At 39.0% G+C, this 19,672-nt stretch overlaps 1 protein-coding gene across 1 annotated transcript in view; it reads right to left on the reverse strand.

The window, feature by feature from the left end:
* Nucleotides 1-19,672, reverse strand: part of LOC131994845 (uncharacterized) — a 55,439-nt gene that overhangs the window by 34,258 nt on the left and 1,509 nt on the right. Inside the window, exon 2 of the mRNA XM_059361770.1 lies at nucleotides 14,089-14,259. Within this exon, the coding sequence (XP_059217753.1) occupies nucleotides 14,089-14,259 (171 nt within the window). The remainder of the gene's footprint in view (nucleotides 1-14,088; nucleotides 14,260-19,672) is intronic.

Consider the following 19,672-nt stretch of genomic DNA (forward strand, 5'->3'; position numbering starts at 1 on the left):
GATCTCCCGATTAGACTTCTTAAGCTTCTAGAGGCCGCAATTTTTGTGCAATTTAGCTGAAATGTTGCACACATCGTTTTGAAATGACTTCCAACAACTGTGTCAAGTATGGTCAAAATCAACCCAAATCCTGATATAGCTGCCACATAAACCGATCTCCCGTTTGGACTTCTTGAGTTTAAGACGGCCCTCCACGGCCATAGTGGAGGGTATATAAGATTGGGCCCGGTCGAACTAAGCACGCTTTTACTTATTTTTTTTTTAATTTAAAGATATTACTGCGTCAGTATTAATGCTCTCAATACTGAATATATGAAAATTCATCAAAATCGGACAAGGGAAACGACGGTCAGGCGTTAATGGATTAAGTACTAGCTTGAGCACTGTCTCGTTTGGGGGGTCAGTCTCTCCGAGGGGCCATGCTCGCAGTCTTCAGCCTCAGCGATGTTAGATCACATTTTCTGTAGCCAGATCCAAGGATTAGATTTAGAATTTTCTCTCCCACAACTCATGCCCTTATGTTTGGTATCGAAGGTAGGGTGGACATTTTCCTGCATTTCCAGTGGCTTAGCCCAACAATTCTTACTTGACTTAAAAAGGTTCCTAATTGCCAACCAGGATGTTGCAAAGAGTTTGTTTAAGACAAAGTGATGCAGATTAAACCATGTTATTCTTAGCTTTCTTGCTCAAACCATTCTTTGACCTTGGGGGTCGGATATGGCAAAGCTGGCATACAACCCTTAGCCTGCAATCTAAAATTCTTAGGGTTCCCACTCATGTCTTTATAACCAAGCCCTGCTTTCGTAACAGGGTTTTGTCTAACGCAAAAAATTCTGTAGATTTCTCGTTTATATAGGTGAAGGACTTGAGTGCGTCCTTTCAATAGGCTATGGCACAGGTAAGCGAACAAATAGTTATAACCAACAATCCAATGTGAATTTTTGTGTCCTTGTAATCCTTAATATTGTGCCATGTCTCCTTGTAAGCCTTAAAGATTTGTGAATTCTTAGCAGAATCCCTATTGGGGTTAAGTTATGGAAGGATTCGTCCCAGACATATTTAATGCAACTTTTTTTTTGTTTTCTTATGCCATTTATATGGGATTTTCTGCTATTTTATGATTATTTTTTAAAAAATCTTATTTGACGACCCATTGCTTTATTTGTTTACTCATGCCAGGTGTGGCAATGAAATGAAAAAATGAAATGTTCGCATCTTTTGCCAATTTGCAACAACTTTTCTTTTCAAGCTGCAGAAAAAACTCACTTACAGACTGCACAATTCAAAATTTAATATGACTGCATTTTACAAACGACTACTACCCCTAACCCTGTTCCCCCCTTTCCCACCTCTATAATAATTTGGTTGCACCATGTGTGACTTGTTATTGTTGCAGCATTGATTGTTTTCTTTTGTGTGGATTTGTTTTGTTTTAAGCTCACCGCCTGCTGATCATCCTCTGATGCCTGTACTCTGTGCAATTTTTCACTCAACTCAAATTCAATGAAAATACTGCGATATATGCGTGAGCCAGCATGTAAAAGTGCGATTTTGTTTTCGGTTGTGGTTTTGTATTTTTTTTTAACAAACCCTCAACCGTTCGCTCAGCTCCTCCTACTTTTGACATGTCTCCGCTTCTTTGTTGTTTGCTGCCAATTTTCATCATGTCAATGGAGCCTTGTGTGAGTGTGTGAGAGTCTCTGTGAGTTGGTTGTCACTTTGTTTGTTTTTATTTAAATCTGCGAACATCTGCATTAACAAAAAGTCATAAACTATGAGGTTCATGGGAAACAAACGGCACACGCAATACTCGTATATCTGTGTATTTGTGTGTGTGTGTGTGTGTTTTCTTGCCTTTGTATTATCATACGCACCATTTTACCCGGCACGCCAACTAACAACTACATGCATATGTTTGTTAGAGTGTTTGTTCCCATCAGACTCACAATAACAATAAAATACAAACATATATGTATAAGCAAGGCTTACAATACATTGCTGTAACAGAGAGTAGAAAAGCAAGAGGGCTCTTACTTCAAAGGTGTAGCGTTACCATATATTTTGACTAACATTACAAACAGTTTTTCTAAGAAAACTTTGTAGACATTTAAATTTTAGCAAAAAACAAGTAAAAGCGTGCTAAGTTCGGCCGGGACGAATCTTTTATACCCTCCATCATAAATCGCATTTATCAAGTTCTTTGAATGGTTTTTTCAACATATTTATGAGCTACATCAAGTTATTGACTGATATAGACCGTACTAGTCATGGCTGTTAGAAGTCACAGAAAAATAGTACCTACAAAATTTCAGGCAAATCGAGTTCAAATTATGCCCTCCAGCGGCTCACAGTGTAAAATTGGGAGATCAGTTTACCAACTGATTTACAATAGATCATACTTGGCACAGTTGCTGGAGGCCATGCCAAAACAACGCATGTAAATTCAGCCAAATTGGATAAGAAATGTGACCTCTAGAAGCTCAAGAAGTCTAATCGGGAGATTGGTTGGCTATATCAGGTTGTGGATTGATTTAGACCATACTTATCACAGTTTTTGCAAATCATTCCTCAACAACATGTGCAAAATTTCAGCCCAATCGAGTATTAATTGCGCCCTCTAGAGGCTCAAGAAGTCATAACCCAAGATTGGTGTATATGGCGCTATATCAGGTTATGAACAGATTTGAACAGATTTGAACCATACAAAGCACAGTTGTTGGAAGTAATAAAAAAGATCACGTGTAAAATTTTAGCGAAATCGGAGAGGAATTGCGCCCTCTGGAGGCCCAAGAAGCCAAATCGGGAGATTGGTTTATATGGCAGAGAATCAGGTTATGAACCGATTTTGACCATACTTAGCACAGACGTTAGTAGTCATACCAAAACGATATGTGCAAAAGTTCAGCCAAATCAGGTGAGAATACCGCCCTCTATAGGCTCAAGATGTCAAGACCCAAAATCGGTTTATATGACAGCTATATCAGGTTATAAACCGATTTTAATCATATTTGGCACAGTTATTGGGTGGAATATCAAAACACTACGTCCAAAATATCAAGCAAAACGGATAAGGATTGCGCCCTCTAAGGGCTCAAGAAGTCTAACCGGGAGATCGGTTTATATGGCATAGAACCGATTTTGACTATACTTAGCACAGACATTAGAAGTCTTGCCAAAACGATATGTGCAGAAATTCAGACAAATCGGATGAGAATTGCGCCCTCTAGAGGCTCAAGAATTCAAGACCCAAGATCGTTTTATACGGCAGCTATATCAGGTTATAAACCGATTTGAACCATACAAAGCACAGTTATTGGAAGTAACACCAAAACGATATGGGCAAAATTTCAGCCAAATCGGGTAGGAATTGCGCCCTCTAGAGACTCAAGAAGTCTAGTCGGGAGATCGGTTTATAAGGTGGCTATATCAGGTTAAGGACTGATTTTAACCATACTTTGCACAGACATTGAAAGTCATACTAAAAGGATATGTGCAAAATTTCAGCCACAACGGATAAGAATTGCGCCCTCTAGAAGCTCAAGAAATCAACACCCTCTTCTAGAGGGTGCCCTCTAGAAGCTCAAGAAATCAAAATAGATTGATGGACGGACAGACGGCGGACATGGCTAGATTGACTTAAAATGTTATGACGATCAAGAATATATAAATTTATGAGGTCTCAGATGCATGTTTCGAGGTGTTACAAACGGAATGACGGAATTAGTATACACCCATCTAATGGTGAAGGGTGCAAATTTGCCCATGAACATTCCATTAGGGACCTGGGGCAAACTTCTCGTAAATCCATGAGTGCTGTCCGATTCAATTTTTAGTTCAATGATAGGGGACCTCCTATTTGCAGTTGAGTTCGAACGGCGTGCTACAGACTGACACCCCTTTGGGGAGAAGTTTTTATATGGCACAGTACCCCAGAAATGTCGCCAGCATTAGGAGGGGATAACCACCGCTGAAAAATTGTGTGATGTTCCTGCCAGGATTCCAACCCAGGCATTCAGCGTTATAGACGGTCATGCTAACCTCTGCGCTACGGTGGCCCTATAAGGTCTCTCAACATCTGTGCCGAATATGGTTCAGATCAGATTAAATTTGCATTTAGCGCTAAATAGTCCGATCTCCCGCTTTAAAGCTTTTGGGCCATTACAGGCGCGTTTAATCACTGATTTTGCTTAAATTTGGCACAATGAGATGTGTTAAGCCTGTCAACGTTCGTACTGAATAAAGTCCAGTTTGGACTTTATTTGGATATAACTGCCATGTGTACCGATTTCCCTATTTAAATTCTTGGGCCCATAAAAGGGGCATTTATTAAAAGAGTTTGGTGAAATTTGCCACAATGAACTGGATTAGGCTCTTCGACATCTGTGCTCTATATGGTCCAGATAGGCCCATATATAGATATACCTGATATAAATACCTATCTCCTGCCTATAGGTCTTTGACCCATAAAAGTTGCTTTTAGTCCCGATTGAACCATTTTTTTGTACAGCTGCTATATGGACCGATTTGAGGTCTTGCGCTCATACAACGAACATCTATCTTCCGATTTTGGTAAAATTTGGCACAGTATTTCCACGACATCAGTGGCGGATATGCTTCAGAACCCATTTTGCCCAAAAAGTAATTGCGGATTTTTTAAGAGAGTGTAAATTCATTTTTAATAAAACTTAGAATGAACTTTAATCAAATATACTTTGTCAACGCCGACTATATGAAAAATCCGCAATTACTTTTTGAGCAACCCAATACTACCATTCTTTGAAAATGGGTATAAAAAAACAAAAATTTGCAAATTTTTGCCCGTGGACATTCCACTAAGGAACAGGGGCAAACTTCTCACATATCAATGAGTGCAGTCCGATTCAAGTTTTAAGCTCAATTATAAGGGGCCTCCTTTTTATAGCCGAGTCCGAACGGCGTGCCGCAGTGCGACACCTCTTTCGAGAGAAGTTTTACATGGCATAGTACCTCACAAATGTTGCCAGCATTAGGAGGGGAAAACCACCGTTGAAAATTTTTTCTGATGGTCTCGCTAGGATTCGAACACAGGCGTTCAGCGTCATAGGCGGACATGCTAACCTCTGCGCTACGGTGGCCTCCAACAACAAACCAAATATGTTTCAGAAAGAACCCTCACTTAAATCGATCTCTGAGTTACCTTCTTGAGTCTCTATAAATTTTAAGTTTTGAAATATCTTTCTTTCCCCTCCAAATATGAAATTTTTTGCAACTGGTAACTCCGTAATAAGTGTGTGTTTGCTTATTTGTCTGGTGATGTATTGTTCAAGTGTAAATCGAAATTTTCATTGTTAGGCATAGTGTCATAAATAATTGCTTGCCTTTGTCAGTGATATGACAGTTCGGAACTACTCCGCACATTCTATAAACAGTTGTTGTGTCTGATGCCCAGTCGCGAAGAGTTTTAATGAAAACATAATTTTTTTCTGAATTTTTTGTCAATTGCAAAAACATTTTTCTACCACTAAGCTAGTCTCGAATGAGAAATGAAATGAGAATCATAAAACAAAAATTATATACGCCTGAACAAGCAAAATAAAATTGAAAAATAATTTTTTTTATATCCTTTCATTTTGGGGGGGGGGGGGGGGGGGGCACTATTATTACAACACTCCAATATTCATCCATAGTAGTCAATGAAAATATTTTTAATATTTCAATCACCTCATTTAGTCTATTTGCCTCAAATATTCCTCGGTCGCTGACTCATGTGTGTTACCTTCGGTTGTCTTCGCATTACCAGGTGGCGTATGGGTGTTATTGGGAAAATATATGTTCATCATACGAACCCTGGGCATTTGTTCAGTTAGAGGTGACAATTGGCAATTTCAATTTAAAGCCAAAAAATGAGCAAATAAACAACTTTGTGATTTGTTTTGGAAAATTGTCCTTGAAAAGGGTAAAATAAATATCCTTTCCCTTAGAAAAGGAAAAGTACCCTTCCCTATGACAAGGTTTGTTGTTGTGGTTATAGCAGTTTGTTGTGTTCTATCTTTCGTATGCTTGATTCTCTTGAGTTTCCAGATCCAGAAACTCTGCGACTGAGATAGGGTAAGTCCAATGGGATCTGGGTCTAAAACGAGTTGGTCTGGCTGGCCAGTTAAACAGGTGACGTGTGCTGTGTGGTCCCAGGTCACAATCGGAACTCATGTCCTGCACGTTAGATTTAATCCTTGCTCTGTAGGAGTTAAGGCGGCTGCATCTTCCGTATCATAATTGAGCCAGAACTACTCTGGTTTGCCGGGTTGTTGTGTTCTATCTTTCGTCTGCTTGATTCTGTTGAGTGTTTAGATCCAGGAACTCTGCGACTGAAATAGGGTAAGTCCAAAGGGATCTGGGTCTGAGACGAGTTGGTCTGGCTGGGCAGTTAAACAGGTGACGTGTGCTGTGTGGTCCCAGGTCACAATCGGCACATATACTGCTCCTTAGTATTAATCCTTATTCTGTAGAATGTAAGGAGGCTGCATCTTCCGTATCATAATGGAGCCATAACTACTCTGGTTTGCCGGGTAGGTCAATTTCATCAGGTGCAACTTGAGGCGGTCGTTCTCCAAGGACCACATTCACCCGGTAGCTAATTTTTGCATCGGCTACCTTGTCTGCTTGGATGTTGTCTATACCCGCAGGATATGCCGCTTGAGCTGGAGGTTCTCTCTTGTAGCGTTACACCTCACGCTCAAGATCACGAAGATCTACCTTCAGGCTTCTGGGGGTTGGATACTTATCCACAAGATGATGATTAAGTGGTCTCTGCGATAACAGCCCAAAAGGCCGTCGCAGTTCGAAGGGCGGCATTCTGACAAATCTGAATATTATTCCACTGCGTGTCACAGAGCTGAGGAGACCACACTGACGCTGCATAACTTACCACAGACCGGCCAATTGCTTTGTACGTGGTCAACAAGGATTCTTTGTCAGCACCCCAAGTGCTAACGGCAAGTGACTTGAGGACCATGTTTCTACTTTCAACTTTATCGCAAAATGCTGTGGCATGTGGGGAGAATGTGAATTAGCTGTCAAATGGGACACCAAGTATTTTGGGACACTTGATGGTCGGAATCATTTCTCCATGGACCATCACTGTCAGCTCGGTATTCATCTCGCGCGTATTTGTAGTGAAATGTGGCTGAAGATTTTGTGAAAGATATCATCAGATTTCTTGTAGAGAAATATTCGTTGAGGTAGACGTTCAACCTGGCCCAGATCCGTCCAGATTTGGATATAGCTGCGATATAAACCGATCCTCCGATTTAGGTTCTTAGGCCCATAAAAGCCACATTTATTATTATCCGATTTTGCTTAAATTTGGGACAATGAGTTGTGTTGGGCCCTTCAAAATCTTTCTTTAATTTGGCACAGATCGGATCAGATTTGGATATAGCTTCCTTATAGACCGATCCTCCGATTTAAGGTTTTGGGCCCATAAAAGGCGCATTTATTATCCGATTTTTCTGAAATTTGGGACAGTGAGTTGAGTTAAGCCCCTTGATATACTTCTGCAATATGGCACAGATCGGTCCAGATCTGGATGTAGCTGCCATATATAGACCAATCTCGCGGTTTTAGGTTTTGGGGCCATAAGAAGCCCATTTATTATCCTATGTCGCCGAAACTTGGGACAGTGAGTTTTGTTAGGCCCTTTGACATCCTTCTTCAATTTGGCTCAGATCGACCCAGATTTGGATATAGCTGCCATATAGACCGATCTCTCGATTTAATGTTTTGGGTCCACGCATTTATTGCCCGATGTTGCCGAAATTTGGAACAGAGATGGTAGACTGCTACTTAAACCTAACCTAACCTAACATCACCTGTTGTAGTTTGTGCTCTGCACCTGCCGTGTCTCTTGCCGTAATGCAGCGATGTCGACAGCATATCCTCCTAGAAAGGTTCGAAGTATTCCATCATAACTGGCATTCCAAAGTTCCCGTCCTAGAATGGATCATTGCGCTGCCGAAATTTGGGACAGAGATGGTAGACTGCCACTTAAACCTACATCACCTAACATCACCGGTCGCAGTTTGCGTTCTGCACCTTCCGTGTCTTTTGCATCGATGTCGACAGCATATCCCACTAGAAAGGTTCCGTCTGTTATTTCTGTTCGAAGTATTCCATCATAACGGACATTCCAAAGATCCGATCCAAATATGGATCCTCGCACTGCTCCTGATGTTACCTCATATTCACTCGTTCCATCCTGAGAGTTATAGAGAAGCACCCTGTCACGCAAGTAACTTCTCACTATTCTCAGCAGATACGCAGGGATATTAAAGTCCTCTCTGAGAGCTTGGAGGACGTCAGACCAGCTGAGGCTATGGAATGCCTTCTTCACATCCAGTGTGGCTGAGAGGACAATCGGCCTGGAGTAGTGGTTCCTTTGCCAATCGAAAGTGTGGCTACCTTGGTTAAAGGTAATAAAATTCCTTGAGAAATGGTAATAAAATTACCCTCTCCTTTTGAGAAAGGATAATAAAATATCCCCCGTTTTTGGGGAAAGGGTTATAAAACTACGCTTCTATCTATGGCACCATCTAATATGGTTGCGTCAGGAGCATATTTAGCTAGAAACGGCGTGGGACCAATTATTGGGTTGCCCAAAAAGTAAATGCGGATTTTTTAAAAGAAAGTAAATGCATTTTTAATAAAACTTAGAATGAACTTTAATCAAATATACTTTTTTTACACTTTTTTTCTAAAGCAAGCTAAAATTAACAGCTGATAACTGACAGAAGAAAGAATGCAATTACAGAGTCACAAGCTGTGAAAAAATTTTTCAACGCCGACTATATGAAAAATCCGCAATTACTTTTTGGGCAACCAGAACAATTCAGCGTTCAAAAAATTAGTACTCCATAAAGCTTTTATGGGCTTAAGATCCTATATGGCGATGTTAAAACAATTTTTTCCAACTTATTATCCTCTTGCAGCAGCATACTTTAACCCCCAGTTAACTGCCAACTTCAATGAAACTCCTCTAATTCGGTTGTCACCATTACCGACGATGATGGCGTCGATGAAATTCCAACCTAACGGCCATTTGTCATAAAGTGAAATTATCTTTAGACCATGGTTGGTTTTTCTTTTTTTTTATCAGTGAACATTTATTTTGTGCCAGTTGGCACTGGTTGGGTGTCATAAATTATTAGATTTGCCCAGACTAGAGCTTGAATATTTTTTAATAAAACCCCAAAATATTTTCGTTGGTTGTTTTTTTGTTTGCGAGTTTGGAAAACTTTGCACATAGATTTTCATTTCATTTGGCACACGAACATGGCAACACATACATGCATATATTCTAGTACCTAAATGTTTGATGATAAAACAAACTGCTGCTAATACAATTTTATTACTTTTTATGCGAAATCATTTATTTTCAATAATACCCTTACCCAAACAAAAACAAAAACAAAGAAAAAATCGCTTAAGAGCTGTGAAGTAAGAAAGAACATTTCGAATAACGAACAAAACCACAAAAGTAATTTTCTCCATATGCTGCTACTGCTGCTGCTGCTCCTGCTGCTGCTGCTGCTGCTGTTGATACTTCCGTTTCCATTTTCAAACGACGAAATGCAAAAACCCCCAAACTAAATGCCGGCAAAATGATGGAGTTTGAGGGAACATTTCGCTTTTCCTTTAGGCATCCTTTTTGGCCACTGTCCCAGTTGCCTTTAGATATTCACCCCACGAAAACGCATCATTTGCAGACATTGTTTCCTCTTTTAATGTTGACGCATAAAACCAATAAAAATCTATGTTTTATATTTTTCAAAACCAAAGACGTATACAAAAAATGATTTTAAAAATCTCATTATCAACTTTTGTATTCCTTTGGTGGTTTCGCATGGTTAGGGTGCTGGTGCACCGTACATCAGCTAATTTGATGTTAAGGTTTTGGGGAACTTTTTGGGGGTCAGGGGCCTTTTATAGGTAACTTTACAAATTCTATTTTATTATAACTCCACTACCAGTTATATACAAATAAGGCTGCTCTCGATCATATTTTATTCAGGTCCCGAGAACACATCTACAAATAATAGTTTCAGCGAAATCAGGCAAGAAATCTGCTTTTTATGGGATTAAGACCCAGAATTTGAAGATCAGTCTATATGACAGCAATACCAGTATAGTCTGATTTGATTCATATTTGGTTCGGATGTCGGGAGGCTGAAAAACAACTCACTATGTCACATTTCAATGAGGGACGCTTCAGACAACTCAGTGTTGCAAAATGTCATCGAAATCGGGAAATATTGGGTTGCCCAAAAAGTAATTGCGGATTTTTTAAACGAAAGTAAATGCATTTTTAATAAAACTTAGAATGAACTTAAATCAGATATACTTTTTTACACTTTTTTTTCTAAAGCAAGCTAAAAGCAACAGCTGATAACTGACAGAAGAAAGAATGCAATTACAGAGTCACAAGCTGTGAAAAAATTTGTCAACGCCGAGTATATGAAAAATCCGCAATTACTTTTTGGGCAACCCATAAATGCAGCTTTTATGGGTTCCAGACCCTTAATCGGCAGATCGGTCTATATGGCAGCTATATCTAAACATCGTCCGATCTGAACCGTATTAAAGTAGGATGTCGTTAATACAACTCTCTGTTTCAAATTTCAGCGAAATCGGGTAATAAATAAAGCTTTTATGGGCTTCAGATTAATCGGCAGATCGGTCTAGATGGCAGCTATATCTAAATATAGTCAGATGTGAATCATATTTGGGTCGGATGTCGGAGAGCTAAAAAAAGTCACTGTTTCAAATTTTAGCGAAATCGAATAGAGAATAAGTAAGAGCGAACTAAGTTCAACCGGGACGAAACTTATATACCCTCCATCATGGATCGCATTTGCCGAGTTCTATGCGCGGTATCTCTTTATACACACCACCGAAGGATGGGGGTATATTCATTTTGTCATTCCGTTTGCAACACATCGAAATATCCATTTCCGACCCTATAAAGTATATATATTCTTGATCAGCGTAAAAATCTAAGACGATCTAGACATGTCCGTCCGTCTGTCTGTTGAAATCACGCTACAGTCTTTAAAAATAGAGATATTAAGCTGATATTTTGCACAGATTCTGTTTTTGTCCATAAGCAAGTTAAGTTCGAAGATGGGCTATATCGGACTATATCTTGATATAGCCCCCATATAGACCGATCCGCCGATTTAGGGTCCTAGGCCTATAAAAGCCACATTTATAAACCGATTTTGCCAAAATTTGGGACAGTGAGTTGTGTTAGGCCCTTCGACTTCGTTCGTTAATTTGGCCCAGATCGGTTCAGATTTGGATATAGCTGCCAAATAGACCGATCCTCCGATTTAGGGTCTTAGGCCCACAAAAGCCACATTTATTATCCGATTTTGATGAAATTCGGGGCAGTGAATTGTGTAAGGCCCTTCGACTTCGTTCGTTAATTTGGCCCAGATCGGTTCAGATTTTAATATAGCTGCCATATAGACCGATCCTCCGATTTAGGGTCTTAGGCCCACAAAAGCCACATTTATTATCCGATTTGCTGAAATTTGGGACAGTGAGTTGTATTAGTCCCTTCGACATCCTTCGTCAATTTGGCTCAGATCGGTTCAGATTTGGATATAGTTGCCTATATGACCGATTTCTTGATTTATGGTTTTGGGCCCATAAAATGCTCCTTTATTGTCCGATGTCGCCGAAATTCGGGTCATTGAGTTAAGTTAAGCCCCTTGACATACTTCTTCAGTATCGCACAGATCGGTCCAGATTTGAATATAGCTACCATATAGACCGGTCTTTCGATTTAAGGTTTTGGGCCCAGAAAAGAGGCATTTATTGTCCGATTTCGCCGAAATTTGGGACAGTGCCTTGTATTATGCTCTTCGACATTTTTATGCAACTTGGCCCAAATCGGTCTAGATTTGGATATAGCTGCCATGTAGACCGACATCTCGATTTAAAGTCTTGGCCCCATAAAAGGCGCATTTATAATCCGATTTCACTGAAGTTTGACACAGTGTCTTACATTAGGCTTTTCGACATCCGTGTCGTATATAGTTCAGATCGGTTTATTTTAATATTTAGCTAGTATACTTATTAGTATTTGGTCCAAAACGGAACCTATTTTGTTATAACTGATATGGGACATAAGGTATGAAATTTTCACCGAATTTTGATGAAAGGTGGTTTACATATATACCCGAGGTGGTGGGTATCCAAAGTTCGCCCCGGCCGAACTAAACGCCTTTTTAGTTGTTTTAGACATAGAATATTGAATTAGAACTGTTATGCTATTGGAGCTGTATCAAGTTACAGTCCAATTCGGACCATAAATGAATGCTGATTGACACTTTAGAAGACATTGTGTAGTATTTCAGTCCATTCGGATAAGAATTGCGCCTTGTAGAGGCTCAAGAAGCAAAATCGGGAGATAGGTTTATATGGGAGCTGTATCAAGCTATTGATCGATTCGGACTAAATTAGACACGTATATCAAGGGTCATGAGAGAAGCTGTTGTACAAAATTTTAGCCAAATCGGGTAAGAATTGCGCCCTCTAGAGGCTCAAGAAGTCAAGACCCCAGATCGGTTTATATGACAGCTACAAGAAGTTATGAACCGATTTGAATCATACTTAACACAGTTGTTGCAAGTAATACCAAAACACTACGTGCAAAATTTCATTCAAATCGGATAAGAATTGCGCCCTCTAGAGGCTCAAGAAGTCAAGATCCCAGATCGATTTATATGACAGCTATACAAGATTATGAACCGATTTGAATCATACTTAATACAGATATTGGAAGTGTTACTAAAACACTATGTGCAAAATTTCAGTTAAATCGGAAGAGAATTGCGCCCTCTTGAGGCTCAAGAAGTCAAGACCCCAGATCGGTTTATATGGCAGCTATATCAAAACATGGACCGATGTGGCCTATTTACAATACCAACCATTCTACACTAATAAAACGTATTTGTGCAAAATTTCAAGCGGCTAGCTTTACTTCTTCGAAAGTTAACGTGCTTTCGACAGACAGACGGACGGACGGACAGACGGACGGACATGGCTAGATCGACTTAAAATGATATGAAGATCAAGAATATATATGCTTTATGGGGTCTTAGACGCATATTTCGAGGTGTTACAAACAGAATGACGAAATTAGTATACCCCCATTCTATGGTGAAGGGTCTAATAAAATTTCATTTGAATAGCTCCAACCATCTCCGAGATCTATGGTTTTTGAAACTGAAGGTAAGGGGGAGGGTCCGTCCCCCCTTCAGATACAAAAAATAGTGTACCCTATTTTTTTAATGGCGGTATCATTCTGCACCATTTGTAAAACATTTAAGGAAAAGCGGTTTAAGAAGATTTCATCAAAATTTCTCTCTTTTATAAAAATTTTTCAAAATTTCCCTCTTATAAAAAATTTTATTAAAATTTCCCTCTTATAGGAGATTTTTTTCTTTTTGGAGATTTTATTAAAATTTCCCTCTTATGGGAAATTTTATCAAAATTTCCCTCTAATGGGAAATTTTATCAAAATTTCCCTCTTATGGGAAATTTTATCAAAATTTTCCTCTTATGGGAAATTTTATCAAAATTTATTGAAGTTACAATACTTTTAGCAGAACTTTCCTTTGCGTAGGCAATTTTACCGAAATTTCCTTTCGAGAAATATTTGCTGGTCTTTCTTGGCTTATGTTGCCAACAAACTGCCATAACTGAATAGACCCTCCTACTCAAATGCAGGGTTATGAGAAAAATGAAATGCATTCAAAGAAAAAGGACAAAAGTCCTATGAAAATGCTTTGGTTTGGCTAGTGTTTTTTTTTTCTAGTTGTTAATTTCCCAACATTTGTTAAGTTGCTTCATTTATCTTAAATAAAAACGAAGAAAAGAAGCCAAAATCTTTGCCATAAAAAAAAAGCAAAAAAAAAATATAAAATAAAATTCCCATTGCATTTGGCAAAAAGAAGGGTCATTCTTGTTGCTCCTTAATTTTAGTCATGGCTTTCATCCCTTTCGAAGAAGCGGCAAGCGCCAGTTGCCACTGATGATAGCGCATACTTCTTGGAGTTGTTGGGTAGCGCTGATGCCACTGTTGCTGCTAATGTTGTTGGCAAACATTAGCCACATCTGATGCCAAAAAATGTAATTAGATTTCTGAACAACGGCAGCATGAGCAGCATACTGCTGTGCCCCAGTGACAGTTATGCGAATGTGCCTTTGGCACTCATGCTGTTGTTAGTTGTGCTCAGAGCAAAGAACATTTTTATTATAATTTTCGTCTATGGTATATGGTATTTGCCATAGCTTAGGTTTTTTTTTTTGATATTCGACATTCGTACCAACACTTAAGAGGAGGATTTTTTTTGGGGTTTTTTGCTATATCTAGCATAGGAAATTAATAAATGTTCGATTGGTGTCGAAATCTATGGAATGTTACATTACAAGCAAGCATAAATGAAATGTGTCATCCCATCGATTAATGGCCTGGGCTTTGTTCCTTTGGTGTATTTGAATGCTGGACAGAATTTAAACCAGCAAATTGTCTTTTGTTATGAAACTTGTGTTACGAGATTCCTACTGTCCCCAACTACTACCCTGTAGAATTTTATTTAAGAATAAAAAAACGCATCAAATAACACTACAGTGCCTTAAAAGAGTCTTGGAAAATATAAATGTGAACCAAATGTGATGCCCATTTTGCCTCTTTGGATTATCATATCCTCTTTAAAGAACAAATCTTGTAATTTTAAAATAAACTACCACTTTGCCCATTAGCCTATGTTATAATCACATTGTATTGTAATTCTAATTTATGCCTTTACATTAACTATAATCCTACGGGTTAAACAATGCTCACAATGACATAAATCTGCTTGATTTTGATTACCGGCTGGCTTTATGCATCTCTGCAGTGAGTAGCCAAGATTTTATGAGTGGATATTTTTTTAATGTCCCAGATTTTCCATTATGTTTTACTATTATTAACAAAACAGATTGTTTTTAATTTTCAGCAAAAATTGAAATTTTTTTGTAGCTTTGCTTTGCTTTCTTTCAAAACTGCCATGTTAACCGAAATTTAATGAATACTTGAGTCACAAGGAGGGAGGGTATGAGTTATTTGGTCAAATTGGAAATTTTCTATTTTTTTATCAACCATTGGGTGGTAGGGGGTCAGTGTTAGTTTGTCTTTGCGCTTAGCAAAGCAGAAGGCCTGACTTTACATTGAGGCTAGTAGACTTCATCGCGGCTACACCGCCACCAAAGACCGCCCAAAAATTACACGTTTACCGATTAGGGTAAACCACTTCCGTTTGGAAGTCGAATACAAATCCTATATAAAAATTTGGGGTCAAGTTTCAGGGGGCCGACCTAAAATCATCCCCAAACGGAGATGTAAGTCGATCGAGACTCTATGGGATTCAAACGAAAAGTACTTGAGAGTAGAATACGAAACTTACATAAAATTTTTAAATCTATTCCCAGGAAGGTTGCCCCGCCCCAAAATTATGCACAAAATTGATATTTACACTGAACAAGACAAGAAGGGACTCAAACGAAAGAAATTTGAGAGCAGAATACAAAAATTATATAAATACTTGGTTTAATTCCCTGGGAGTCGCCCACCCTACAACTATGCCTGCCAAATCAGATAAAAAATGCGTCTTCCAGGGGCTCAAAATCTCAAATCGGCAGCTCGGTTTATACGAGAACTATATCAGGTTTAGACCGATTTAGACGGCACTTGCCACGGTTGTTGGATGTCATAACAGTACACTATGTACAGAATTTCAGCAAAATCGTATAAGAATTGCGGCTTCCGGGGGCTCAAGATCTTAAGTTGGGAGATCGGTTTATATGGCAGCCACACAAGGATATAGATCGGTTTGGAAAGTTCTTGGCACAGTTGTTGGAAGTCATAACAGAACACTGTGTGCACTTTTTCATCCAAATCGGTAAAGAATATTCCCAACGGCTCAATATAAAACAAGTAAAAAGGCGTTAAGTTCGGCCGGGCCGAACTTTGGATACCCACCACCTCGGGAATATATATAAACCACCTTTCATCAAAATTCGGTGGAAATTTCATACCTTATGTCCCATATCAGTTATATCAAAATATGTTCCGATTTGGACCAAATACTAAAAGTACACTAGCTATATCTAAAAATAAACCGATCTGAACCATATACGACACGGATGTCGAAAAGCCTAACATAAGTCACTGTGTCAAATTTCAGTGAAATCGGATTATAAATGCGGATTATAAATCGGATTTATGGGGCCAAGACCTTAAATCGCGATATCGGTCTATATGGCAGCTATATTCAAATCTCAACCGATCTGGGCAAAATTGAAGAAGGACTTCGAAGAGCCTAACTTAACTCACTGTCTCAAATTTCAGCGACATCGGACAATAAATGCGTCTTTTATGGCCCCAAAACCTAAAACGTAGATATCGGTCAATATGGCAGCTATATCCAAATCAGAACCGATCTGTGCGGTATTGCAGAAGTATGTCAAGGGGTTTAACTTAACTCACTGTCCCAAATTTTGGCGACATCGGATAATATATAAGCATTTTATGGGCCCAAAACCATAAATCAAGAAATCGGTCTATATGGCAGCTATATCCAAATCTGAACCGATCTGGGCCAAATTGAAGAAAGATGTCGAAAGGCATAACACAACTCACTGTCCCAAATTTCAGCAAACTCGGATAATAAATGTGGCTTTTATGGGCCTAAGACCCTAAATTGGTATATCGGTCTATATGGCAGCTATATCCAAATCTAGACCGATCTGAGCCAAATTGACGGAGGATGTCGAAGGGCCTAACGCAACTCACTGTCCCAAATTTCAGCGAAAACGGATAATAAATGTGGCTTTTATGGGACTTAGACCCTAAATCGGATGATCGGTCTATATGGCAGCTATATCCAAATCTGGACCGATCTGAGCCAAATTCACAGAGGATGTCGAAGGGTCTAACACAACTCACTGTCCAAAATTTCAGCGAAATCGAATAATAAATGTGGCTTTTATGGGACTTAGACCCTAAATCGGATGATCGGTCTATATGGCAGCGAAGGGCCTAACGCAACTCACTGTCCCAAATTTCAGAAAAATCGGATAATAAATGTGGCTTTTATGGGCCTAAGACCCAAAATCGGCCGATCGGTCTATATGGTGGCTATATCAAGATATAGTCCGATATAGCCCATCTTCGAACTTAACCTGCTTATGGACAAAAAAAGAATCTGTGCAAAGTTTCAGCTCAATATCTCTATTTTTAAAGGCTGTAGCGTGATTTCAACAGACAGACGGACAGACGGACGGACATGTCTAGATCGTCTTAGATTTTTACGCTGATCAAGAATATATATACTTTATAGGGTCGGAAATGGATATTTCGATGTGTTGCAAACGGAATGACAAAATGAATATACCCCCATCCTTCGGTGGTGGGTATAAAAATGGGAGATCGGTTTATATGGAAGCTATATCCAAATCTGAAACGATTTGGAAACCCCAACAACCAAGGTCAATAAGAAATATCCGTGCAAAATTTCAAGTGGATATCTCAGTTCGTTTGACCGTTATCGTGATTTCGACAGACGGATGGTCATATCTAAATCGGCTTAGGCTGTCAAGACGATCAAGAATGTATACACTTTATAAGATCACAGGTCAATATTTCGAGATGTTACAAAAAGAGTGACAAGATTAGGATACCTCCATACTATGGTGGTGGGCACCTTAAGATGTAACTGCTTCTGATTGCTAGTGTGGGTCATCTACACAGCAGATGTTGTCAAGTAGAAGCTGCGAATACAGGAATCCACGTACCATCTGTATAGGAATCCGTGTACCATTTTTTACCAGGCATATTGTACTTCCAATCAACTTTATCAGACTTAGTGGAACACTCCACTTCTACTACCGTCCTAAACACATTTATGCCCAGGCCTTATTTTGGTCCCCAAATATGCTTTAATCAAAGGTTTTTTGTTTTCTCACCTTCTCCTTCTGCCCCTCGTAATGTAAACACACTAAAACTTTTGAATTGCAATGTTTGCACAAATACTTAGCCATAGTAAGAACCTTCTTGACATTACTGTAAACATTATGGACTCTATTCAAATTAGAGAGAATGGGTGAGACTCTAACTCTAGATATGTGTGTATGCGTGTCTGTGTACAAATGCGTATTGCTCAACTTAAATACAAGCACATTTCTTGTGTTTGACTGTGTGCGGGGACATTGTAATAAAAGTGAAAATTGCCATCAACAGCAAAATCTAGAAAAAAAAAACAACAACACCAACAAAATGGAGAAGTATGAAAATAGTCGTTTATTCAAATATTACGCAAAGCTACCAGTGTTTCCACTTGTAATTGTTTCGAGCAAATGAAGATATAAAGTCAATGCCATCAGGCGCTTCCGCCTTTTGCATACTTCAATCAGAGCCTTTTACTAACTGCAAAGAGAGAGGGAGAGAGAGAGGAGCTGCTTGTGGGTCTGCTGCTACAGTTATACCGAAAAAGGAAGTCCATTAAAATTTATTTTTATTACTAATAACTTGAATGGAACATAATGGGAAGAAAACATGATTGTAACGTGTCTCAAATTATGCTTTTAAGCAGAGTTGTTGCAAGTTTTTCTTGCCTTATTTTTTCTAATAGTGGTGGAAGTTTTTTGCCCAGTGTGGCTTGAGTCATAAAAATGCATCAAAATCGCATTACTTTTGGGGGAAAAAAAGTGAACAGAATGGCTGGGAAATTGTGCATTTATTTGAAAGTTCCTTAACGAAATGGTTTCTTGGTTAAAGGGTTATTGGAACACCAAATGGGAAGGGAAATTTGGATAAACCAAAATTTTTAGTTTGTTGTTCAAAAAGAGGCTAAACCAGTTGACCTTAAGGGTTTTTGTAGATTGATATACCAGCAACCTAGAAGAACTTAGATCAATTGTGCTCGCCATAGAAGAATCGAATAATACAAATTGAGATCAAAGGTACACATCAGTAGAACGAAACTAAAGGGAAGGGGAACCAAAGCATAAGACAAAACCGGTAAGGAAAGACAAAAGCCAGGCGGTGTCGACTGTATAATAGCCTACACCTTTTCCATAAGTACATAGTGTGAGCTATATCATATTTTGAACAAATTTTCATGGACCGCGCCGAATGTTTTCAGATGGGTTATTAAACAAACCGTAACTCATTTCGAGGAAATATGTTCAAACAAATCAAATGGCAACATTATTGCACATTACCCAAAATCTGATGGACATATATATGGGAGCTATATCTAACTCTGAACAGTGTTTAGCCAAACTTCTCAGATATCATAATAGTCGTTGAGGAAGGCGTTGGTCAATGTTGGCAAGATTGGTCAATTGTGCGCTTGCAGTGGCTCTAGGAGTGATAGTCGGGCGATGTACATATATGGCAGCTATATCTAAATCTGAACCGATTTCTATGAAACTCACCACTAATGTCGAGAGTCAAGAGAAAATCCCTCCTGCCAAATTTCGAGAGAAATGGTTAAAAAATAAGCACTTTATTGCAATATTTCTCAAAATCGGAGGAACATATATATGGGAGCTATATCTAAATCTGAACCGATTTCGACAAAACTTC

The sequence above is a fragment of the Stomoxys calcitrans genome, chromosome 2 (genome assembly GCF_963082655.1).
Source record: "Stomoxys calcitrans chromosome 2, idStoCalc2.1, whole genome shotgun sequence".
Taxonomy (NCBI): Eukaryota; Metazoa; Arthropoda; class Insecta; order Diptera; family Muscidae; genus Stomoxys; species Stomoxys calcitrans.